At 34.5% G+C, this 22,793-nt stretch overlaps 1 protein-coding gene across 2 annotated transcripts in view; it reads left to right on the top strand.

Annotated features, from left to right (window-relative positions):
* Nucleotides 1-2,142: 2,142 nt before the first annotated feature.
* Nucleotides 2,143-22,793, top strand: part of LOC115865694 (UDP-glucuronosyltransferase 2C1-like) — a 33,862-nt gene continuing 13,211 nt past the window's right edge. Inside the window, exons 1-3 of one of the 2 annotated variants that reach the window (XM_030880708.2) lie at nt 2,143-2,863; nt 8,903-9,051; nt 15,721-15,852. In XM_030880708.2, coding sequence (XP_030736568.1) covers nt 2,143-2,863; nt 8,903-9,051; nt 15,721-15,852 — 1,002 coding nt within the window. Of the gene's footprint in view, nt 2,864-8,887; nt 9,052-15,720; nt 15,853-22,793 lie in introns of both variants that reach the window. The other variant, XM_070045532.1, reaches the window with a different exon arrangement.

Here is a 22,793-nt window from a genome sequence, read left to right as displayed (position 1 = left end):
GCCACATGTTGAGAATCTTCCATTTATTTTCCCTAGTACTGAGTCCTGAAATGTTAGTTTGTGAGTATTCTTCCAATCCAGCAGACATGGGTCTGATTTCTGCACTTGCTAATTCCTGCTGTCCATGGCAGTGCACAGAAGGATACATTTCTGTGGGTCAGGGAGGAGGAGCAGAGTGGTGTGGGTGAGGTACACGAAGCACTGGAGAAACCTGTGGTCACTCAGAGGGGTCTGCAGATGAGGTGCCCAAGGAGATGGTGGGAATCCTGATGGAGTCCACAAATGGTTTAGCAGGAAGAATCACAAAGTGGTTAGTAGCAGTGCTTTGATGAGTTTAAGGCCTGGCAATGATCCCAGCCTTTCGTAGCCCCTACGCTTTTCAGATCACCTCAGTAATCTCGGTAAGGTGAGGAAAAAGTGTACATTCCTTATTGCTGGGGAAACCAGGCACTCACTCATACAACTTCACTTTCCCCTGTGGGAGACATTACATTTCACATGTATCTTTCCTGGCACTAAGCCACAATAATGTGGAAAGGAATGACACAGAAAAATGAAACTATTCTTCTTACCCTCTTCAATGCACACATTTTTGGAATTATTTGCTTCAGTGGTGGAACAAAACTTCTTCACTAGACTTTCTGATTCCCAGAAAGTTATGCTCACCCCTGGGGGAATGCCAAAATCACTGTTCTCTGTGGGGATGACAGTAGAGATATCCTATTCTGCAGTCTTGCTGATGTCACTACAGAAAAGAAATTCTTACCATGAAAACCTCAAAGGAAGCTGATATCAATGGAGGTGGAACAACATAAGATTAGAAAACAAGTCAGGATCTTGTGGGTCATTTCAGAGAGTATAGGTTTTAATGTATAGACGAGAGAAAGTTATTAAAGCATTTTACTCAAGTATGATAATTTCTGAAACAGATTTTTTTTTGAAAATCAGAGAAGTTTCTCTGTGGAGAGTGAGTTGCAGGTATGCAGAAGTTGAAGCAGTGATATCAGAAGGGTATTGCAGTAAGTCAAAGTTAGATATAAAAATGACTAGAGTCAGATAGATGCAGTGAAGACTACAAATGAAAATAGGTTGATTTATAATTTGTGAGTAGAATGTATAGAAATAGTAAGCAATTGAATAATTACACAATTATATTTTTATTAAGGACCAACCAGTTATTCTCATGATAATGTTATTATCATCATATATTCTTATTGATTAATTGCTTGAGGAAAATCAACTTTTTAAGCAAAAGGATTATAGATGAAGTTATTGTCCTAAATATCATTGAATACATTTCTACATGGTATAGTGTCTTCCAGTGGTGAAGATCCAAGCAAAAAATGGAATTTTACATTATAAAAAGTATCTTAGAACAGGAAGGCAAGGAAAATAGAATTGGATGTGCTGGAAGGAAGGATAAGATTATCTAGTTATGTTCTTCATGACTTCTGCATTCTAAGATATCTCTTCTCGATATAACATTAATCTGATGAGAACCAGAACTTGAACTCCTATCTTCAATAACAGTAAAAAGATATCTTTTTCTTCTTCTCTTAAAGATAGATGTGATTTAGCAGGAAAGGCACTGAATTTAGCTTCAGAACATTTGGATCTAAATCTCCCTGCCTTAACATCTCAAAGTGTGCATATTCTCTCCTTCTGGCAGTAAGTGATGGCCTCATTCTTATCTGCAATATTTGGCAGAATTATCAGTATGAGAAACACTACAGAGACCATTCTGTTCAAAAGAACATTCAAATAAAACCAGAGAAAAAGATCCAAACAATCTAGTCTTATTTGAATATGCATCAGATGATGATGGATTTTCTTAATATTATTTAGAAATTATTATGGATTTGTGTTTAACTTCACACACCCTTTTTTTGATATCCTCTAAAAGAAGTTTGGTAACTCTCATTCTGAGGTTTGTTTTTTCCTAACTTATTTTATTGACTTTATTGACATTTTTTTTTCCATCAAGGCACTTGCATTTCATTTTACTCCTCAATACAAAGTACACAACTCAAAGTTCAGCCCAACCTACTATAAATTGATTGGGAGGGTCAAGTACAAATCTTTGGATTGTGAGTTTCATGCACTTGGTTTAAGCCCAGATTTAGTTTGAGCAAACTTAATATCATGAAGACTGTGAAAGGCTTCTGTGTCCTTTTCATGCTGCATCTATGGTTCTTTGACTTTGGAAGGACTGGGAAGGTACTTGTATGGCCCATGGATTTTAGTCATTGGATTAATCTAAAAGTTATTCTGGAAGAACTCCACCTTCATGGACATGAGATAACCATCCTGGTACCTTCAACAAGTTCTCTGCTTGATCATACCAAGATTCCCTTTAATGTGGAGATACTTCAACTTTCAATAAGTAAAGAAAGTTTCATGGAAGAATTCAGTGCTGATCTCTATACACTTTCTTTTGAACTGCCGAAACTTTCATGGTGGGACAGGCAAGTGAAAATGACAAAAGTTATAAAAAATTTTTTAGCATCAGCTAAAAGAGTATGTGACAGTGCTGTCACAAACAAGGATTTACTCAGCAGGCTACAGGCAGCTAAATTTGATATCTGTATTGCTGACCCTTTAAGCTTTTGTGGGGAATTGGTGGCTGAACTCCTCAATATTCCGTTTATATACTCTTTTCGGTTTTCCTATGGGAATGTCATTGAGAGATTGTGTGCCAGGCTTCCTATGCCTTCTTCATATGTTCCTGGCATCACATCAAGACTGACAGACAACATGACTTTTATACAGAGGCTGGAGAACTGGTTATTGTATACAATGAGTGATATGATGTCTTCATACTATGCATTTGCAGAATGGGATGAGTATTACAGCAAGATTTTAGGTAAGAGAAATTTGCATGTAATAATGATTCATATTTCATATGTAAAATGTGAATATTTATCTGACTGTAGGAAAACTTACAAAAGACTTTTTTTTTTTAAGTGAGGACCCAAGCTCCTGTTGCTTAACTGTTTTGAGTGAAAACAATAAAAACAGCTCTTTTTCTTTCTTTTTTTAAATTTTTCTTTTTCTTTTTTTTTTTTAGATCATTGAGTACTGCAAACATATCAGAGAAGGAATATTCTCTATATTTCTCCATAAATTCTATTTGATGCTACTAATTTTTTTTCCAGAGTATCTGGAAAAGCCAAATCTGATGTGTGCTTAAGTTCCATAACCTTAGACTACTTCTCTCTTGTTTACTTCTCCTTTTATACACTTGTTTTCTTTCTGATTAACCTGCTGTCTCTCAGGCTTTCTGTTTGCATCCTATCAAGGCTTGATTGACTGATTCCTGGGGTTGGAAAGTGGTAAGCATGAAACCGGAAAATAAATAAATATATCTTGATTTCATTTGCTCTTGTCTTCAAAAGGAGAAACAAGGAAGATTTTTCTCTAAAGGACCATGTTTCTAGACTTTTAAACTTATCCCATTGTTATCTTGTTATTGTTCTATTCATAATTGCATTAGAGGTCAACTAGAGAGCTTTGACCCTGAGCACAAAGCTTTTCTCAATTTAAGCAAGTCTGTAACCACTTTAATTTTCCTTTTGCATAATTGATTTTTTTATTAAAGAAACTTTTATTTAATTGTGTTAAGGATGATTTTGCATAGTATATTAGTTATCTTAGAGGAAGCAGTATCCTATTTATATTATTTAGATTTTTTGAGATATAATTAATATATAACATTGTATTAGTTTCAGGTGTGGATGAAAAAGTTAATCAATAGTCAATCTAGGAAATGGACAACTTTATTTGAGCCAATGTGGGGATTATAACCCAGGAGACAGTCTTTCAGAAAGCTCTGAGGAATGTTTCACCCATTAGAAGTCAAAGCACAGTTATATGTTTTTGAGACAAAGGGTTTTACATCAAAGGGTTATACATCAGAGTAATGTATTGACAGTTTACATAGGCCAACAAAGCGAGTAATGAGTTACTGTGACCCTTTAGGGGATTAAGGAAGGAATGTTATATCCTAAGGAGTTACCTTGTTGGCACCAGGAGGAAACTGGCTTTTTTGTTTGTTTCATTTTTGTTTTGTTTGTGAGCAGACATTCCTGTGTCTTCTAAGGAGATCTTGTTAATGTACAATGCAGATGCAAAATGGACACTAAAGGGGAGCAGGGTAGTAGCTCAAATGGCAGAGAAAATTTTACTTTAAATTTTTCTTGTCCTGCCTTAAAATCATTTTGTTTCATCACAGGTGGACAACATAATGATTTTATATTTGTACATATAGTGAAATGATCACCACTATAACTCTAGTTAACATTCATCACCACACATAGTTAAAAGTCTTTTTTATCTTGAGATGAAAACTTTAGATCTATTCTCTTAGCACATTTCAAATATTCAATACAGTATTATTAGCTATAGTCACCATACTATACATTACATCCCCAGAACTGAAAGTTTATAACTTTCATCCACCTTTATCTATCTATAGTGCCCACCCTCCAACCGTAGGATCTTGCAACAACCAATCTATTCTCTGAAACATTTTTTTCTTTTTTTTTCTTTGAAGTTCCACATCTAAATGATATCAAACAGTATTTGTCTTTCTCAGTCTGACTTACTTCATTTACCACAATTTCAAGTTCCATTCTTGTTTATGCAAATGGAAGGTTGTCCCTTTTTTTCATGACTTAATATTACTCCATTGTTTATATAACCATGCTTTCTTTATCCATCACCCATTGGAAAACAGATTGTTTCCATATTATGGCTATTGTAAATAATGATGCAATGGACATGAGAGTACAGTAGGAATTTTATTTTGAGTTTTTTGAGGAACATCCATACTATTTTCCAAAGTACCTGCACCAATTTACATTCCCACCAACAGTGCACAAGTGCTCCCTTTTCTCCACATCCTCACCAGTATTTGTTAACTCTTGTCTTTTCGATGATAGCTATCCTAATAGGTGTGAGGTGATTCCTCATTGTGATTTTGATTTGCCTTTCTCTGATGATTAGTGATGCTGAGCACCTTTTTATGTATTTGTTGGCTATTTGAATATCTTCTTTGGAAAGATGTCTACTCAGGTCCTTTGCTCATTTTTTTAAATGAATTATTTGCATTTTTGTTTGTTTGTTTTTTTGCTGTCAAATTCTATGAGTTCCTTAGACATTTTGGGTGGTAATGACAAATCAGATACATGGTTTGCAAATATTTTCTCTCATTTCATAGGTTGCTTTTTCATTTTGTTGATCATTTCTTTTGCTCTTCAGAAGCTTTTTAATTTGAAGTAGTCTTCACTTTTTTATTTTTAATTTTATTGCTTATGCTTTTGGTGTCATATTTTAAAAATTATTGCTAAGACCCATGTCAAGGAGCTTTTCTCCCATGTTTCCTTCTAGGAATTTTATGGTTTTTCAGGTCTTATATTTATGTTTTTAATCCTTTGCAAGTTAATTTTTGTAGCAGAGTAAAATGGGGGTCTAGTTTCATTCTTTTGCATGTGAATATCCAATTTTTTCAGTGAAAATTATTTAAAAGACTGTCTTCCTCCACTATTTCTGGCTGCCTTGTGAAATATTAGTTGACCTTATATGCATGGGCTTATTTCTGGGCTGATCAATGGGTTTGTTTTCATGCCAGTACCATATTGTTTTGATTAGTACAGCTTTAAAATATTGCTTGAAATCAGAAAGTGTGATGCCTCCAGGTTTGTTCTTCTTTATCACAAATGCTTTGGCTATTTGTAGTCTTTTGCACTTCCATATGAATTTTAAAAGTGTTTTCTTTGGTACGTATTTTAACAGAAGTATCTCTAATACCCTATCATTACAAAAATTAATTTTATTCCTAAAGAATTAAAATTTACCCTTTTGGTTGTGATCTATTATTTTATGTAGCCACTTCCATTTTTCTTTTTTGGATATCTGTTAAAAATTTCCTCTGAGAAATTATTTCTTCAACAACTCACAAACAATATGAGTGCTTCTAATGAAGTATGCTGCCCAGGAATATGCCATATATTCAAAAAAGGCATATGACTTAATAAAAGTCGACATGTTGCACTGAGGATTTTTCTGGGCACTCTGTGACAGAAACAGGTGCTTATATCTCTAGACTTGACCCTAAAACAAAAATAAATGTGGACAGAAACTGCTGTACCCATCACCTACCCAAAGTCACAGTCCAAGCTGCAAAAGGCAAAACCAAAAAAAGATAACTTAAAATCTCATCCTAGTGACATTTTCTGAGCCATGGATCAAGCAGTGACTGATCTATAGGTGTATTGAAGTTATTTGTTTACCTCTGGTTCCAGCAATTTTGTACTCAGTTTTGGAAGCTATTTTATAGTGAGACATAAGTTATAGGACACAACTCTGTCTCTGATTCCTTGCTAGCTCTTGGCACCTTAGAACATTCTTTTGGGGAATATATCAATAATCTGAGAAAGAATAATAAAGTCTTGGTAAATAGAAGAAACAAATTTCTTTTACTCTCATAAATTTTAAAATGCTATTAGATATAGATTATCATTCAGTATCAATTTAGTATCTCCATTATAAAATGTATTCCAAGTATATTTTTCAAATTTCAAAACTGTAACTCATAACTTATACAATTATAAATTGAATCATGTCATAGATATGTTCAAATAATTGAGGAGAAAACAAGTAAGAAGGTATCTGGTTCAAACCATATTTTGAGGAAATATTAATATAACATTTTGGGAGACAAAGGAATGTTAGGATAATACTATTGGGTTAGACACAAAAATGGTCAATGTCTAATAGGGCAATAAAATCATAATTTAGGGGATGATATTTTCTACCAGACAGAAATATACACACCAACTTTTTAACTTCACAGTGTCTGAACAAAAAAGTCCAAAATAAATCAATAATAACAAAATAAAATGTAGGCACACTTTCCTGAAGATGTAAATAATCCTTTAATCATTCAACAAATGCCCCAGCATTATATCAAATGTGGCATTGCTTTTGGAAATTTGGAAAAGTTTTTCCAAATTTGACATATTTTCTCACAATCTCCTTATTCAGATCAATTATTTTTTTATTTCTCCTACAATATTATCTTCATTTCAATAAGATGCATTAATCACACCAGATTACTAAATCAGTAGTGGAGAATTAACAGGAAAAAGATATCATCTTGATATGAAAGAAAGTGAACCAAACATATGACCCTGCAATTCTACTCCTAGGTTTATAACCAAGAAAAATGAACACATATGTCCACAGAAAACATATACATGAATGCTCAGAGCAGCATTATTCATAGTAGACAAACATGAAAACAACCCAAAAGTTCACCAACTAATGAATGAATAAACAAAATGACGTATATCCTTACAAAAATATCATTCAACAGCAAAAAGTAATGAAATACTGATACATACTACCACGTGGATGACCCATGAAAAACATTATGCTAAATGAAAGAAGGCAGCAAAAAAGACCACATAGTATATGATTTCATTTATATTAAGTTAAATAGGGTTTTTCTGGAATAGGCAAATGAAGCAAAAAGTAGATTAGTGGTTGTCACGGGCTGGGAAGAGGGAGAAATGAAGAATGACTGCCAATGGATACAGGATTTCTTTTGCAAGTAATAAAAATTTTTTTAATTTAATAATGGTGATGGTTTCACAATGTTATAAATGTACTAAAAACTACTCAATAGTTTATTTAAAAAGAAGAATTGTACAGTATATAAATTATACCTCAATAAAACTGTCATTAAGAAAAGCGTGGGTGTAAAGCATCACACAAAGAGAATAAAATTATACCCATGGCTGATACAAATAAGGCTCCAATATGGGGTCTGTACTGGGTCTGAAACTGGATTTTGAATACTTTTGTCATTACCAGAATAAAACCCCTAAATTACTGAGATTTGCTTGTGATCTCTTACATAGATAGATTGTCCTGGTAAGATCAAAACCCTTATATTTTCTGATCAAAACTTTACCACACTTAGAACATCAAGGAGAATATTCAAAAAGCCATGCAGTGAGAAACCAGATAGCTATAGTTTCCTCCTATCAGTGATATGGAGTACGTATTTCAAAAGGACACCAAAACTCTGGGTAAGGTTTTTATACCACAGTAATTGAATAGAATTCAAAAATGAAGCTCTAGTTCCCAACTAAGTAAAATGATTTAATTCAGAGTCACTAATCTGAGTTCTTATTCTGTTAATGTTCACTTGGTTTCCACTTCAGTTCAAAGGTAACCCTTTTGTACTGTTTACCAGCTAAATATGTCAAAATAGCAAATATTTCATCACCAAATTATTATGCAGTGCTCTCTCTTCACCAAAGAGGACAAAGTCTTGTAAAACAGGAGCTATAATTATGTACAGCAAAGGAATAATCACTTTTAAATGTTTATGAAAAGATTTCCATTCCTGATAGGATATAATAAGTATGGAAGCATAGTCCCAAACACCAGAAGAAAAGATGGATACATTTCAAAAGCTGTTTTTAAAAGATATCAGAGGTTTTGGAGCAATGAGGATGAGATAAATTGGAATTCCAGAAGAGGAGGAGACTCTACCATAGTAGGCTGGGATCACTGGCTGAATTTCTTGTTCATTGCTAGGAGCACATGCTGATTCTGAGCTTGGAGTGGGACTCAGGTATGCTCAAGCAGAAAGAGTCTGTTGGCAGAGAGAAAGCAGCAGGCTTTTGCCTTGTTCCATACTTAAATCTGTGTTTGGTTATTCATAATCTCAGTATTGTGTACTCTTGGGGGGCAAAGTCCTATTGATTTCTCATGGGTTGCATAGAACTAATATTGCTTCTTTAAAGATTTTTCTTAGAAAATTCTATCGTAAAACATGTCCCACTTAACATATCAGATTGCTTTCCCTCTATCGTCTTTTATTTTTGTTCAGGAAAACGTACCACATTATGTGAAATTATGGGGAAAGCTGAAATGTGGTTGATTCGAACATACTGGGATTTTGAATTTCCATTCCCTTACTTACCTAATGTTGAATTTGTTGGAGGACTGCACTGCAAGCCTGCAAAGCCCTTACCTAAGGTAATTAAATGTGCTTCTTTTTGCTTCTCTGAGTATTTACCTCCTGGAATCATTTCTAGTTTATTATTTTTTAGTATTTGACCCTCAAACTGAAAACCTGGACACAGGAATTATCCACCTTAGACTATTACATTACCATTAAGTATTTACTACATTATTGTGGTAATCATTAGTGATGCTTATCAAATATGCCACATATTTGACAACAGTAATGTCCCTAGCCCCTGAGTTTAGTGGAATTGTCCAATACTCTCAGGGCAATGAGAATGAACTGAAGTGACAGGTATCACTTCCAGGTCCAACACAATTATCAGGTGCACTTACTCCAGAGTTCTCTTTTCCTTTGTGATGTCTTTGGGCTGTGTTCCAGAGTAGCTACTCTGCCAATCTGAGTCCTGGTTAAAGAATATATATAACAGTTGCAGCTCAATGATGGACATATGACATGAGAAAGAAATAATGTAACAGGGAAGAGCCAAATCTTGACTACATGTTGGATCTGTTTCTTTTACTTTAACCTTTGCTTTCCGCTGCTGTTGTTCACTAAAAGGATACTGTCTATACATAATGGCTTGCCTTGGGGAAACCTACCCCTCTGCCTGAATGTTAAACCAAAGTGCCTTTGTTCAGGCAAACATCCAGACCCTATCCACCTGTGGATGGCTGCAAGAAAGAAGAAATTAACACATCCCCTCCCCGAGGCTGGCCGTTCCAGGTGATATTTGCAAAACTTACGGCCTTTTTACTTTACTCCCTCATATCCCCCACACACACTTTGTGCTATAAAAGAAACTGGCATCCAAACCCCGATAAGATGGTTATTTTGAGACTTTAGTCTGCCATCTTCTCAGTTTGCCGGCTTTCTGAATAAAGTCATATTCCTTGCCTCAGCACCTCGTCTTCAGTTCATTGGGCAGTCCTGCAGTGAGCATAGTGAGTTTGGACTTGGTAACAATAAGGTGTTGTTTTAGGCCACTGAGATTTTGGAGCTGAAAGTTATTTTGCATAACCTAGTCTAAAAACTGGACATAGTAGGGAAATTATAATAGTTTGGGAAAAGATCAAATAGAGATTGATGGCCCACCCAAAATCCTGGCATAAGTTCAGTAATGGTGACCTGTTTGGTTTGAATAGAGGAGAGAAATTAGCCTGGAGAGATTATCGGAGGATAGGTTATAAATAAACAAATGGGCAGTACTAAGTATTCTTTACTTCAAATTTAAGGTCAATGAATGATCAATGTATACTTTTTAAGCAGTAACGTGATACAACTTACCCTTTCATAAATATTATCTATTGAATTGTTTGGAATGGAGCAAGATTTAAAGGAGGGAAATGAGCTGAGATAGAAGTGCAATAGTTCCTGCAAGCCATTGTAGAGATCCAAACTACAATATGATAACAATTTTGAGTATAAATGGAGAGGTTTAGGAAGTATTTACAAAGAAAGTCAATAGGATTTTCTGATAGGCTAGAGATTAAGGGAGAGATTTCCAGAATTAATCTTTGGCTTTTTGTTTCTTTGTACATGTCATTTCTTTACATTTCTTTATTTATTTTTTGTACAGGCAATTTAGTAGAGAATATTATCATTTACGAGGAGAAGAAGGAAAGGGGAACAGTTGTGAGGGAAAATGATTTGTTCATATTTGCATATGTTGAATGTGGTACAATGCAGTGTCTAGCAAGCATCTACCAAATACATTGGTTTATCTCAGGGAACAGATTTACATAGTATTTATGGTTTTTTAAATTAATAGACTATTTTTAGAGACACATTCACAGCAAAATGGAGCACAAAGTACAGAGAGTTCCACCTATCTCTTGCCCCCTCCCATGCACAGCTTCCCCAACCATCAATATCCCACACTCCTGCAGCACATTTGTTACATTTTATGAACTAACATTCACATTAATCTCAACCAATGTCCACTGCATACAAAAATGTTAACTCTTTGTGTTGTACATTCTATATTTTGATAAATACGTAATGACATGTATCTACCCGTATACTGTCATACAGACTCTCCACTGTCCTAAAAATTCCCTGTGCTCCACTTCTTCATCCTTCCCTGTCCCTAAATCTCTGGAAATCACCTTTTTTTTTTTACTTTCTCCATAGATTTGCCTTTTCCATAAGCAGTAGTCTCACATTTGTAGTCAAGGAATAAGAACTCATGACTTTTTACTGGCTGCATTTTGTGAGCATTACATCACCCAGAGTGAAAAACAGAACTTGGGGTGGATCAAAATACTATAAACTAGATGCCTAAGGCTTCTGTGAAGAGGGGTTATTCCTGAAAACCTGACCATTGACATTAGAGAAATAGATGAAAGTATAGAATAAAGACATAAAGACAAGTATACTTTTTTAAAAAATTGAACTTTTAAAAAATATTTTATTATTTTTTTTTACTAGGGTATACTTGCTTTACAATGTTGTGTTAGTTTCTACTGTACAGTGAAGTGGAGTTCCCTGTGCTATACAGCAAGTTCTCACTAGTTATCTATTTTTTACATATTAGTGTATATATGTCAATCCCAATCTCCCTATTTATCCCACCCCCCCTTTCCTCCCTGGTTGTCCATACATTTGTTCTCTACATCTGTGTTCTATTTCTACCATGCAAACAAGTTCATCTGTATCATTTTTCTAGATTCCACATACATGTGTTAATGTGTGATATTTTTCTCTTTCTGATTTAACTTCACTCTGTATGACAGTCTCTAGGTCCATCCACATTTCTACAAATGACCCAGTTTCATTCCTTTTTATGGCTGAGTAATATTCCATTGTCTATATGTACCACATCTTCTTTATCTATTCATCTGTCGATGGGCATTTAGGTTGCTTCCATTACCTGGCTATTGTAAATGGTGCCACAAAGAACATTGGGATACATGTGTCTTTTTGAATTTTGGTTTTCTCTGGGTTTATGCCCAGTAGTGGGATTGCTGGGTCATATGGTAATTCTATTTTTAGCTTTTTAAGGAACCTCCATAGTGTTCTCCATAGTGGTTGTATCAATTTACATTCTCACCAACAGTGCAAGAGGGTTCCCTTTTCTCCACATCCTCTCCAGCATTTATTGTTTGTAGATTTTTTGATGATGGCCATTCTGACTGGTCTGAGGTGATACATCATTGAAATTTTGATTTGCGTTTCTCTAATAATTAGTGATGTTGAGTAGCTTTTCATGTGTTTTTTGGCCATCTGTATATCTTCTTTGGATAAATGTCTATTTAGGTCTTCTGCCCATTTTTGGATTGGGTTGTTTGTTTTTTTGATATTGAGCTGCATGAGCTGTTTGTATATTTTGGAGATTAATCCTTTGTTGATTCATTTACAAATATTTTCTTCCATTCTGAGGGTTGTCTTTTTGCCGTTTTATGGTTTCCCTTGCTGTGCAAAAGCTTTTAAGTTTCATTAGGTCCCATTTGTTTATTTTTGTTTTTATTTCCATTACTCTAAAAGGTGGGTCAAAAAGATCTTGCTGTGATTTATGTCAAAGAGTGTTCTGCCTATGTTTTCTTCTAAGAGTTTTATGTTGTCCGGTCTTACATTTAGGTCTTTAATCCATTTTGAGTTTATTTTTGTGTATGGTGTAAGGGAGTGTTCTAATTTTATTCTTTTACGTGTAGCTGTCCAGTTTTCTCAGCACCACTTATTGAAGAGGCTGTCTTTTCTCCATTGTATATTCTTGCCTCCTATGTCATAGATTAGTTGACCATAGGTGCGTGGGTTTATCTCTGGGCTTTATATCCTGTTCCATTGATCTATATTTCTGTTTTTGTGCCAGTATCTTTGGAACATGGTCTTTTCTTCTTAAACTTTAGCCGCATCTACTGAAGAAATAGAGGGAGAATCACAGTTAATCATGTATGTGTGTTCTTATAACTCTCAGCACAACAATCCTCTAGTGAATGTGACCCAACTAGGGATCTGCAGTAAGACTCAGACTTTCATCTCTTTCTTGTAAGGAAGACGTACGAAAACGTTGGGGAGAGGAGTGAAAAATTTCCCTCGCACTACAACATGATAAAAATGTCAGTTTGATTTTGAATGCCACAACATAAGTTTGTGGAATTACAGAATTTGTTTTTCGTGCATCTCAGGGCAACAGAATGTATTAATCATACTCTCAGTTCATTCCACTCCATAATCAGCCCATGGCAAACATCTCTTTTGATTAATTTTTCTTACATTTTTTCTTTATCTTCTTCTCTTCCATTACCCCACAACCAGTGGGCACCCAGTCAAATGAATTTAATGTTTATCATCTTATTTCAATTTAAACAGATAACTGTGTATCCTTAAACTATATGTAGAAATGATTTGAGTTGTTTAATTATATAAATGATGTTATGCTATGATTCACATTTTCTCATTCTTATTAGTATATATAATTTTTTTCATATGTATCCAAGTTTCAATTTGTAAATGCATTTCATTCATTCTGACTGTAGCAGAGAATTTTGGTATCAGGAATGCTTAGGGGGTTACATCTTCCACATTTTATCTAGACCTTGATTATTATTCTATTTTCTAATACGGGTCAGTTTCACAGAGGTAAAGGGATATCACACTGATGAATTTTATTTGTAATCTCCATTTATAGCAAAGTTGAACATTGTTTCAGAAACTTATCAATTATCCTTATTTTCCCTTTGTGAAACTCATATATTTAGTATATTTTTTGGATAATCTTTTTTTTCCAAGTAATATCAATTCTTTCCATCATTTAGAATATCTAGGTATAAATCCTTGATCTAGCCATTGCAAATATCTTCTCCTATGACTCCATATATTTGTTAATATTTTCTCTAATTACCTTTTTTAAACATAAAGTACCAAATTTGATGTAATCAAATCCATCTTTTTATACATTATGATTTGTACTTTTAAAAATCTCATTTAAAATACTTTTCTCTTTACTAAGGTTAAAAAGACATTCTCCTATATTTTATTGTTAAATGTATAATATTCTATTTTAACATGATACATTTAATCCATTCAGATTTTTAAAATTAATACATGATAGGAGGTAAATATTCACCTCCCTTTTTTGTCTGAATAATGAACATATTATTGTACCACCAGTTAATAAACCATCCACTCAGTGTGATATTTTCTCACTGATTATCCCAATGAATTATATCATCTTATCATACAGGAGGGTTTCACATACTCATGGCTCTCTTTCTGGCCTCACTACTTTATTCTATTGTTGACTTTGTTAGCAGGTCAGTAGATTTCATTTTGTATTGTTTATTATTATCGGATTGAAATAGTCTCCAGTACTCCTTTTTCTTTTTCAAAGTTTATTCATTATTTATGAAAATATATTTTTATATACTTTTTAAAATATTTCCTAGTATCTGAAGAATATGATGATATAATTGAAAATAAATTTGAAGTGATTGATAGCTTTACATATTATATCAATCCATCTATAAATACAGTGTAACAGTTAATTTTATACATCAATTTACCTGGGCCAGGTACCCAGATATTTAGCCAAACATCACTCTGGAAGTTTCTGTGAGGGTATTTTTTTGATGACATAAACATTTAAATATGTGGACCTTGAGTAAACAAATTGCCCTCCATTATGTGGCTGAGGCTCATCCAATTAGTTGAAGACCTGAATAGAACAAAAGACTGAACACTCCCAAGAAAAATAAGAATTCTGCCAGTAGACAGCCTTCAGACTTGAACTAGAGCAATGGCTCTTATCTGAGTCTCCAGCCGTATGGCCTATTCTGCAGATTAAACTTTCCAAACTCCATAATCATGTGAGTTAATTCCTTAATATAAATTTCTTCCTTGTCTTTCCACTTTAAGTCTTACACATTTTTATCTTCTCTTATTTGGTTGAATTAGTTTTGCTACTAGTTCAGCATAGGATGAAAAGATTTTTTTTTACTTCATTATAATTAGATATGATATTTTTATTTTTAATGGAAAGCCATATATTTCTACTATATTACTGTTAACCTCAGAGTATTCATTATAGTTCTTTCTGCATGTCTTATATGGTCAGGAATTTATATGTCTACCTCGTTTCTAAATGTGTTTGTGGAAGCTTATACGAAGAGAAAATGTAACCAAAATAAAAGAAAATTGAAATTTAGAGAACAGAAAAAAGTAAATATACAAAAAATATGTCATTATACTGACTGTGATTCAGCAGAAAAATGAATGATAATCTTATAAGCATCCAAAACTAAATATAAAGTGAAGCACCAGAACTATTTAACTTAAACTAGAAATTTGGCTCTGCCAGCTACTGCTGCGTAGACTTGGACAAATTACTTAACCTTACTGAGATAGCTTTCTCATCTGTAAATGTATACATATCTCTTAAGATTCCCGTATATCTAAGTTAAATCATACATGTAAAGAGCTCTGTAATTGGGAGAAGATAACATGTAGTCAATAATTTGTAAACACACACACACACTCCCCTCTATCATGCTGAAGGGAACCTCCATTTAAATCATTTTTAATTTGCTTAATAACCAGTGATTTCAGGTTATATTTTGTACACTGAAATGGTTAACATACGAAAAAACAGAAGTGTTCTAAGAATTCAGACATATTGAGAAAAGTGTGTGACATTCTTGTAAATATCAACTTTCATATAACAAAGACTATTTCCCTCACAGGAGTTAGAAAAGTTTGTTCAAAGCTCTGGAAAACATGGAGTTGTGGTGTTTACTCTGGGGTCAATGATCAAAAACCTCACAGAAGAAAAGTCTAATGTGATTGCATCAGCCCTTGCCCAGATTCCTCAGAAGGTCAGATAATCTTACTTTTTCAGTAACAGCTTCTTTAAATTCCATGAAGATATCCTTAAAAGTGTGCTTAAAAACGTAGGAAAAGTTATTGGTATTGTTAGTGTCAATTTAACTGAACTGTAAAGAAAAAATACTAAATGGTAAAACAGAATATTTGATTCTTAGCTTGCTTTAAACCTGACATTACTAACAGGAAAACATATTGCACAATTTTCTTTAAATAGTGACCTAAAACTTAATCATTCACTACTGTCAAACAATCAGTCAGCTTTGTGTCTAGGTTTTAAGGCTTCCATGTAATCTAACATTGTTTTTTGGTGTTTATTGAGTTTTTTGGTTTGTTTCTTCATTTTTTAATCTGAGACATATACACAAGTTACAACTACCTTGATGGAGAATAAAGGAATAGATATTCAAAAATACAGCCTTAATTCACTGGATGCCTTAGGACTATATTTCCTTATAATTAATGGATTTGTGCCAGGCCATGGTTGAGCCTGGAATTGACAACTTAGATTCCTGGAATACTCCTAAATAGATACTCTTCATTTTAAACAGTTAAAATCTTTAATAATACAGTACAAGATTTATGCAGTTCACTCCTTGAAGTTCCCCAAAATTATAACTTTTTATTTATACCATTCTAGGTTATAACTGAGTGGCACTGTTTTTAAACCACCATGAACACTTTTTTCCCCTACATTTAGTTAAAATAGAAAATTGCATGTAAATTTAAGTTACAAATGCTCACGATAATTATTGTATTCATAACCAAATTACTTTCAATAATTGTTTTGTGGAAGCAGCACCCATCTAAATATTTAATCTAAATTCCATCTTCATAAAAATATTAAACTTTCAATTGCATTAAAATACAATGTTTAGGGGTGAAACCAGGGTAGACTAGGAAGCACTAAGACCTGTCTCTCTACCTAAACAAAATTGTACTAGCAAAAACTGTCTGAAGTAACTATATTGGAACTCTGGACTCTAACTGAGCACTTGCAACTCGCAGTGGAAAAACTGAGCGGGAACTGTGGTTAATTTTAGTCAATGTCATCCCTTTAGAATAGCAGCATCTTCAAAGTCTTCATCACTCTGTCCCATGGCAGCCAACATGCCTGCATTCCTGGTGTAATTTGGTGGAACTGGTAGACAATAAGACCTTATCCTCCAAATACTGTGGTTCTGCATTCTAATTGCTGATTACTGCCCATGGTCATTGAGGTATATGCACAGAAGCTGGGCACAGTTGTTTCAACATTCATTAGAAGAAGCAACTTCCAGGGGTTTTAAAGGATAAGCTTTTTCTTTTTTCTTTTTACTTTTTTCTCCATTTGGGAGCCAGGCATTAGAGAATTAGACATTTTAAAAAAACAACCTCACAAATAGTGGAATTTACAAAATTATGTGCATGTCCAGAGAAAAACACTGGCTCATAAAATACCTGAGAAGACCTAAAACTTTAACCTCACCCTGATTTCTAGCAAAGAGAAACACTTCAACAACAGCAACAACAAAATCAAACTCTAACAAGGGGCAAATCTGATGTCTGAAGATAGAACATTATAAAAAGCAAATGTACAATACTCGAAAAATATCACAAGGCATACAAAGATAGATGAAAGTATGGCCCAATCAAAGAAACAAAATAAACTGAGAGAAACCATTCTTGAGGGAGCCTGGATTTTGGAATTACTAGAAAAAGCCTTTAAAACCACATTTTTAAAGATGTACAAAGAACTAAGGGAAGACAATGACAAAGAAAAGAAAATGGTGGAGGAACAAAAGGAAATATTGATAATGAGAAAGAAATTATTTTTAAAAAGAATCAAAAAGAAATTCCAGAGGTTAAAAATTACAATAACTATAATGAAAAGTTCACCTCAGGGGTTCAAAACCAGATATGAGCAGGCAAAATCATCAGCAAACTTGAAGAAAGGATATTTGAAATTATCGAGTTCAAGGAAGAAAAATGAATGAAGAAAAATGAACAAAGCCTATGGGACTTGTGGGACACCATCCTGTGAATGAGCATACACATTGTGGGAGTCCCAGAAAGAGAGAAATGGGCAGAATGGGCGGAAAGAATATTTAAAGAAATAATGGTTTAACATAGTCCCAATTTAATAAAATACATAAATTTACAAATCCAAGAAGCTTAGTGAACTTCAAGTTGGATAAACTCAAAGACACCTACACCAAGACACATTATATTCAAGTTGGTGAAAAACAAAGATAATGAGTGACTATTGAAAGAAACAAGGGAAAGAATTCATCACCTAAAAGATATCTTCAATAAAGTGATCAGCCAATTTCTCATCAGAAACACTGGAGGCCAAAAGGCAGTGGATTGATAAATTCAAAGTGCTGAAATACAAACTTGTTAACTGAGAGTTTTATATCAGGCAAAATGTCCTTCAATAATGAAGTAGAGACTTCCCTGGTGGTCCAGTATTTAAGACTCCACCCTCCCAATGCGAGGGCCATGGGTTTGATCCCTGGTGGGGAACTAAGATCCCACATGCCACACAGTGTGGCCTTAAAAAAATTTTTTTAAAGAGTAGAAATTAAGACATTCCCAGATAAACAAAAGTTGAGGGACATCATTAACTCTAGACTTTCCCTGTAAAAAATGCAAAAGGGAATACTTCTTGTTGAAATGAAAGGTTGCTAAACAGTAACACAAAACCATAAGAAGAAATAAAGATCTGCAGTGAGGTAAAATTGCACTAAAGGCAATAATAAAAACTAGTATTATTGTTATTTTTGTTGTAACTCCATTTATTAAAATTTTTTCTTGGGCTTCCCTGGTGGCGCAGTGGTTGAGAGTCTGCCTGCCGATGCAGGGGACACGGGTTCATGTCCCAGTCTGGGAAGATCCCACATGTTGCGGAGTGGCTGGGCCTGTGAGCCATGGCCACTGAACCTGTGCATCCGGAGCCTGTGCTCCACAACAGGAGAGGCCACAACAGTGGAAGGCCCGCGTACCACAAAAAAAAAAAAAAATTATTGATCTATGTAATTAGGAACAGTATGTATATGTATGTAATTTATGTCATCAATTATAGAAAGAGATGGATGGATCTATAAAGGAGCACATGTTTTTATGCTATTGCAGTTAACCATCAATAGGTCAAAGAATAAGTTACAAAAGTAATATGAAAATATTTGTTTAAATGAATGAAAACACAAGAGACCAAAGCAAGAGATGCAGAGAAAGCAGAGTTCAGAGAGAAATTTATAGCTGCAAGTACCTACATTGAAAAAGAATAATGATCTAAAATCAATTACCTAATCTTATATTTTAAAGAACTATAAAAAGAGGACAAACTAAACCAAAAGTTAGCAGAAGGAAAGAACTAATAAAGACTAGAGCAGAGATAAACAAAACAAACAAACAAAAAACAGAGAAAATCAATAAAACCAAAGGCTGGTTCTCTGAAAAAGTCAGGGAAATTATCAAAACTTTAGCTAGATTCGCAAAGAGGAAAAATCGAGTATATGCAAATAATTAAAATCAGAAATGAACCTAGGGAGATTACTAATGGCTGTACAGAGATTAAAATATTATCAGAGGATATGATGGAGCTGTGTCCAAGATGGAAGAGTAGGAAAACCCCAATCTCACCTCTTCTCACAGGCACACAAAAATAGTTCTGATTTGCAGAGCAACTACTGATGAGAAAAAGAAGATGAGCAGAAAAGATCTTCTACAACTAAAGATATAAAGAAGAAACCACAATGAGCCAGATAGGAGTGATGGAGAAGCAGTATGGTTAAGAGAAAAGAACAAAGAACCAAAATAAGAACAAAATAATGCCATTTGCAGCAACATGGTTGGACCTGGAGATTGGCATACTGAGTGAAGTGAGTCAGAGAAAGACAAATATATGATATTGTTTACATGTGGAATCTAAAAAAAGGCTTCAAGTTACCTTATCTATTGGCTTGGCCAAAAAGTTCTTTTGGGTTTTTCATACAATATTATGGAAAAACCCAAAAGAACTTTTTGGCCAACCCAATACAAAACTGAAATAGAGTTACAGATGTAGAAAATAAACTTATGGTTACAGGGGGGTAAGAGTGGGGGAGGGATAAATTGGAAGACTGAGACTGACACATATACACTACGATATACAAAATAGATAACTAATAAGGACCTACTGCATAACACATGGAATCCTACTCAATACTCTGTAATGGCCTATATGAAAAAAGAATCTTAAAAAGAATGGATATATGTATATGCATAACAGATTCACTTTGCTGTACACATGAAACTAACACAACATTGTAAATCAACTATACCCCAATAAAAATTAAAATAAAATAAAACAAAAGTCATCTATAAAAAAAAAGATTCGTATTTCCAAGTGAGCAAATTAGCAGAGGTTGTTTCCAAGATGTGAACAGTTTGAGCCAAACATTGGGCTCCCCAGCACACATCTCCCGCACCAGGAAGTCAAGCCTTCAGAACACTGGCTTTGAAGGTGAGTGGGGATTACTTTCAGAAGAGCCAAGGGCTCATAGTACTCAACATATAGCACAGAAGATACCAAGAAGCCCAAATTAGAGCTGCCCTACAGCATGTAGCTCTCATTACTAGAAGAGAGTGCAGTGCTTGGACACATAGGATGTCTCCTGCAAAAGGTCACTTCTCCAATGTCAGGCAATGTAACCAACCTACCAGATATACATAAAAAAAAATCAGCAAATTAGATGAAATAAGGTGACAGAGGAATATGTTCCAAATGAAGCAACAATATGAAACCCTAAAAAAAGAACTAAGTGAAGTGCATATAACAATCTACTTGATAGTGCAATGTAATGACTGTAACGATGTTCAAAGAACTCAGAAGATTAGATGAACAGAGTGAGAAGTTAGAAGTTTTTAACAAAGAGTTAGAAAATATAAAGAAGAATAAAATGGAGATGAATAATACAAAAAATGAAATGAAAAATATACTAGAAGGAATCAATAGCAGATTAGATGATACAGAGAAAGAGAGCAGTGAGCTGAAAGATAAAGTACTGGAAAACACTGAAGCTGAACAGAAAAAAAAAAAAAAAAGATGGAGAGATATACCATGTTCTTGGATTGGAAGAATCAACATTGTGAAAATGACTATACTAGACAAAGCAATCTATAGATTCAATGAAATCCTTATCAAGCTATCAATGGCATTTTTCACAGACCTAGAACAAAAAAATTTCACAATTTGTATGGAAACACAAAAGACCCTGAATAGCTAAAGCAATCTTGAGAAAGAAACACAGCTGGAGAAGTCAGGCTCCTGGACTTTAGACTATACTACAGAGCTACAGTAATCAAGACAGTATGGTACTGGCACAAAAACAAATATAGATCAATGGAACAGGATAGAAAGCCCAGAGGTAAACCCACGCACATATGGTCACCTTATCTTTTTTTTTTTTCTAGTATGCGGGCCTCTCACTGTTGTGGCCTCTCCTGTTGCGGAGCACAGGCTCAGGACGTGCAGGCCCAGTGGCCATGGCTCACGTGCCCAGCCGCTCCGCGGCACGCGGGATCCTCCAGGACCAGGGCACGAACCCGTGTCCCCTGAATAGGCAGGCGGACTCTCAACCACTGTGCCACCAGGGAAGCCCCTCGTCACCTTATCTTTGATAAAAGAGGTAAGAACATACAATAGGGGAAAGACAGCCTCTTCAATAAGTGGTGCTGGGAAAACTGGACAGCTACATGTAAAAGAATGAAATTAGAACACTCCCTAACACCATACACAAAATTAAACTCAAAATGAATTAAAGACCTAAATGTAAGGCCAGAACTATAAAACTCTTAGAGGAAAACATAGGCACAGCACCCTATGATATAAATCACAGCAAGATGGTTTTTGACCCACCTCCTAGAGAAATGGAAATAAAAATAAACAAATGGGACCTAATGAAACTTAAAATCTTTTGCACAGCAAAGGAAACCATAAAAAAGATGAAAAGACAACCTTCAGTCTGGAAGAAAATATTTGTATTTGAAGAAACTGACAAAGGATTAATCTCCAAAATTTACAAGCAGCTCATGCAGCTCAATATCAAAAAAACAAAAAACCCAATCCAAAATGGGCAGAAGACCTAAATAGACATTTCTCCAAAGATATAAAGATGGCTAACAAACACATGAAAAGATGCTCAACATCACTAATCATTAGAGAAATGCAAATCAAAACTACAATGAGATGTCACCTCACACAGGTCAGAATGACCATCATCAAAAAATCTACAAACAATAAATGCTGGAGAGGGTGTGGAGAAAAGGGAACCCTCTCGCACTGTTGGTGGGAATGTAAATTGATACAGCCACTATGGAGAACAGTATGGAAGTTCCTTAAAAAACTAAAAATAGAATTACCATATGACCCAGCAATCCCACTACTGGGCATATACCCAAAGGAAACCATAATTCAAAAAGATACATGCACTCCACTGTTCATTGCAGCACTATTTACAATAGTCAGGTCATGGAAGCAACCTAAATGCCCATCGACAGATTAATGGATAAAGAAGATGTTGTACACATATACAGTGGAATATTACTCAGCCATAAAAAGTAAAGAAATTGAGTTATTTGTAGTGAGGTGGATGGACCTAGAGACTGTCATACAGAGTGAAGTGAGTCAGAAAGAGAAAAACTAATGTTGTATATTAAAGCATAAATGTGGAACCTAGAAAAATGGTACAGATGAACCAGTTTGCAGGGCAGCAATAGAGACACAGACGTAGAGAACAAATGTATGGACACCAAGTGGAGAAAGTGGTGGAGGGGAGTGGTGTGATGAATTGAGATTGACATATATACACTAATATGTATAAAATGGATAACTAATGAGAACCTGCTGTATAAAAAAATAAATTAAATTAAATACAAAACTTCAAAAAAAAAAAAAAAGAGTCATGGACCA

This window comes from Globicephala melas, chromosome 5, assembly GCF_963455315.2.
Source record: "Globicephala melas chromosome 5, mGloMel1.2, whole genome shotgun sequence".
NCBI classification, from domain to species: Eukaryota; Metazoa; Chordata; class Mammalia; order Artiodactyla; family Delphinidae; genus Globicephala; species Globicephala melas.
Note: the sequence above shows the minus strand (reverse complement) of the source record. Positions and strands in the feature narration are given on the sequence as shown.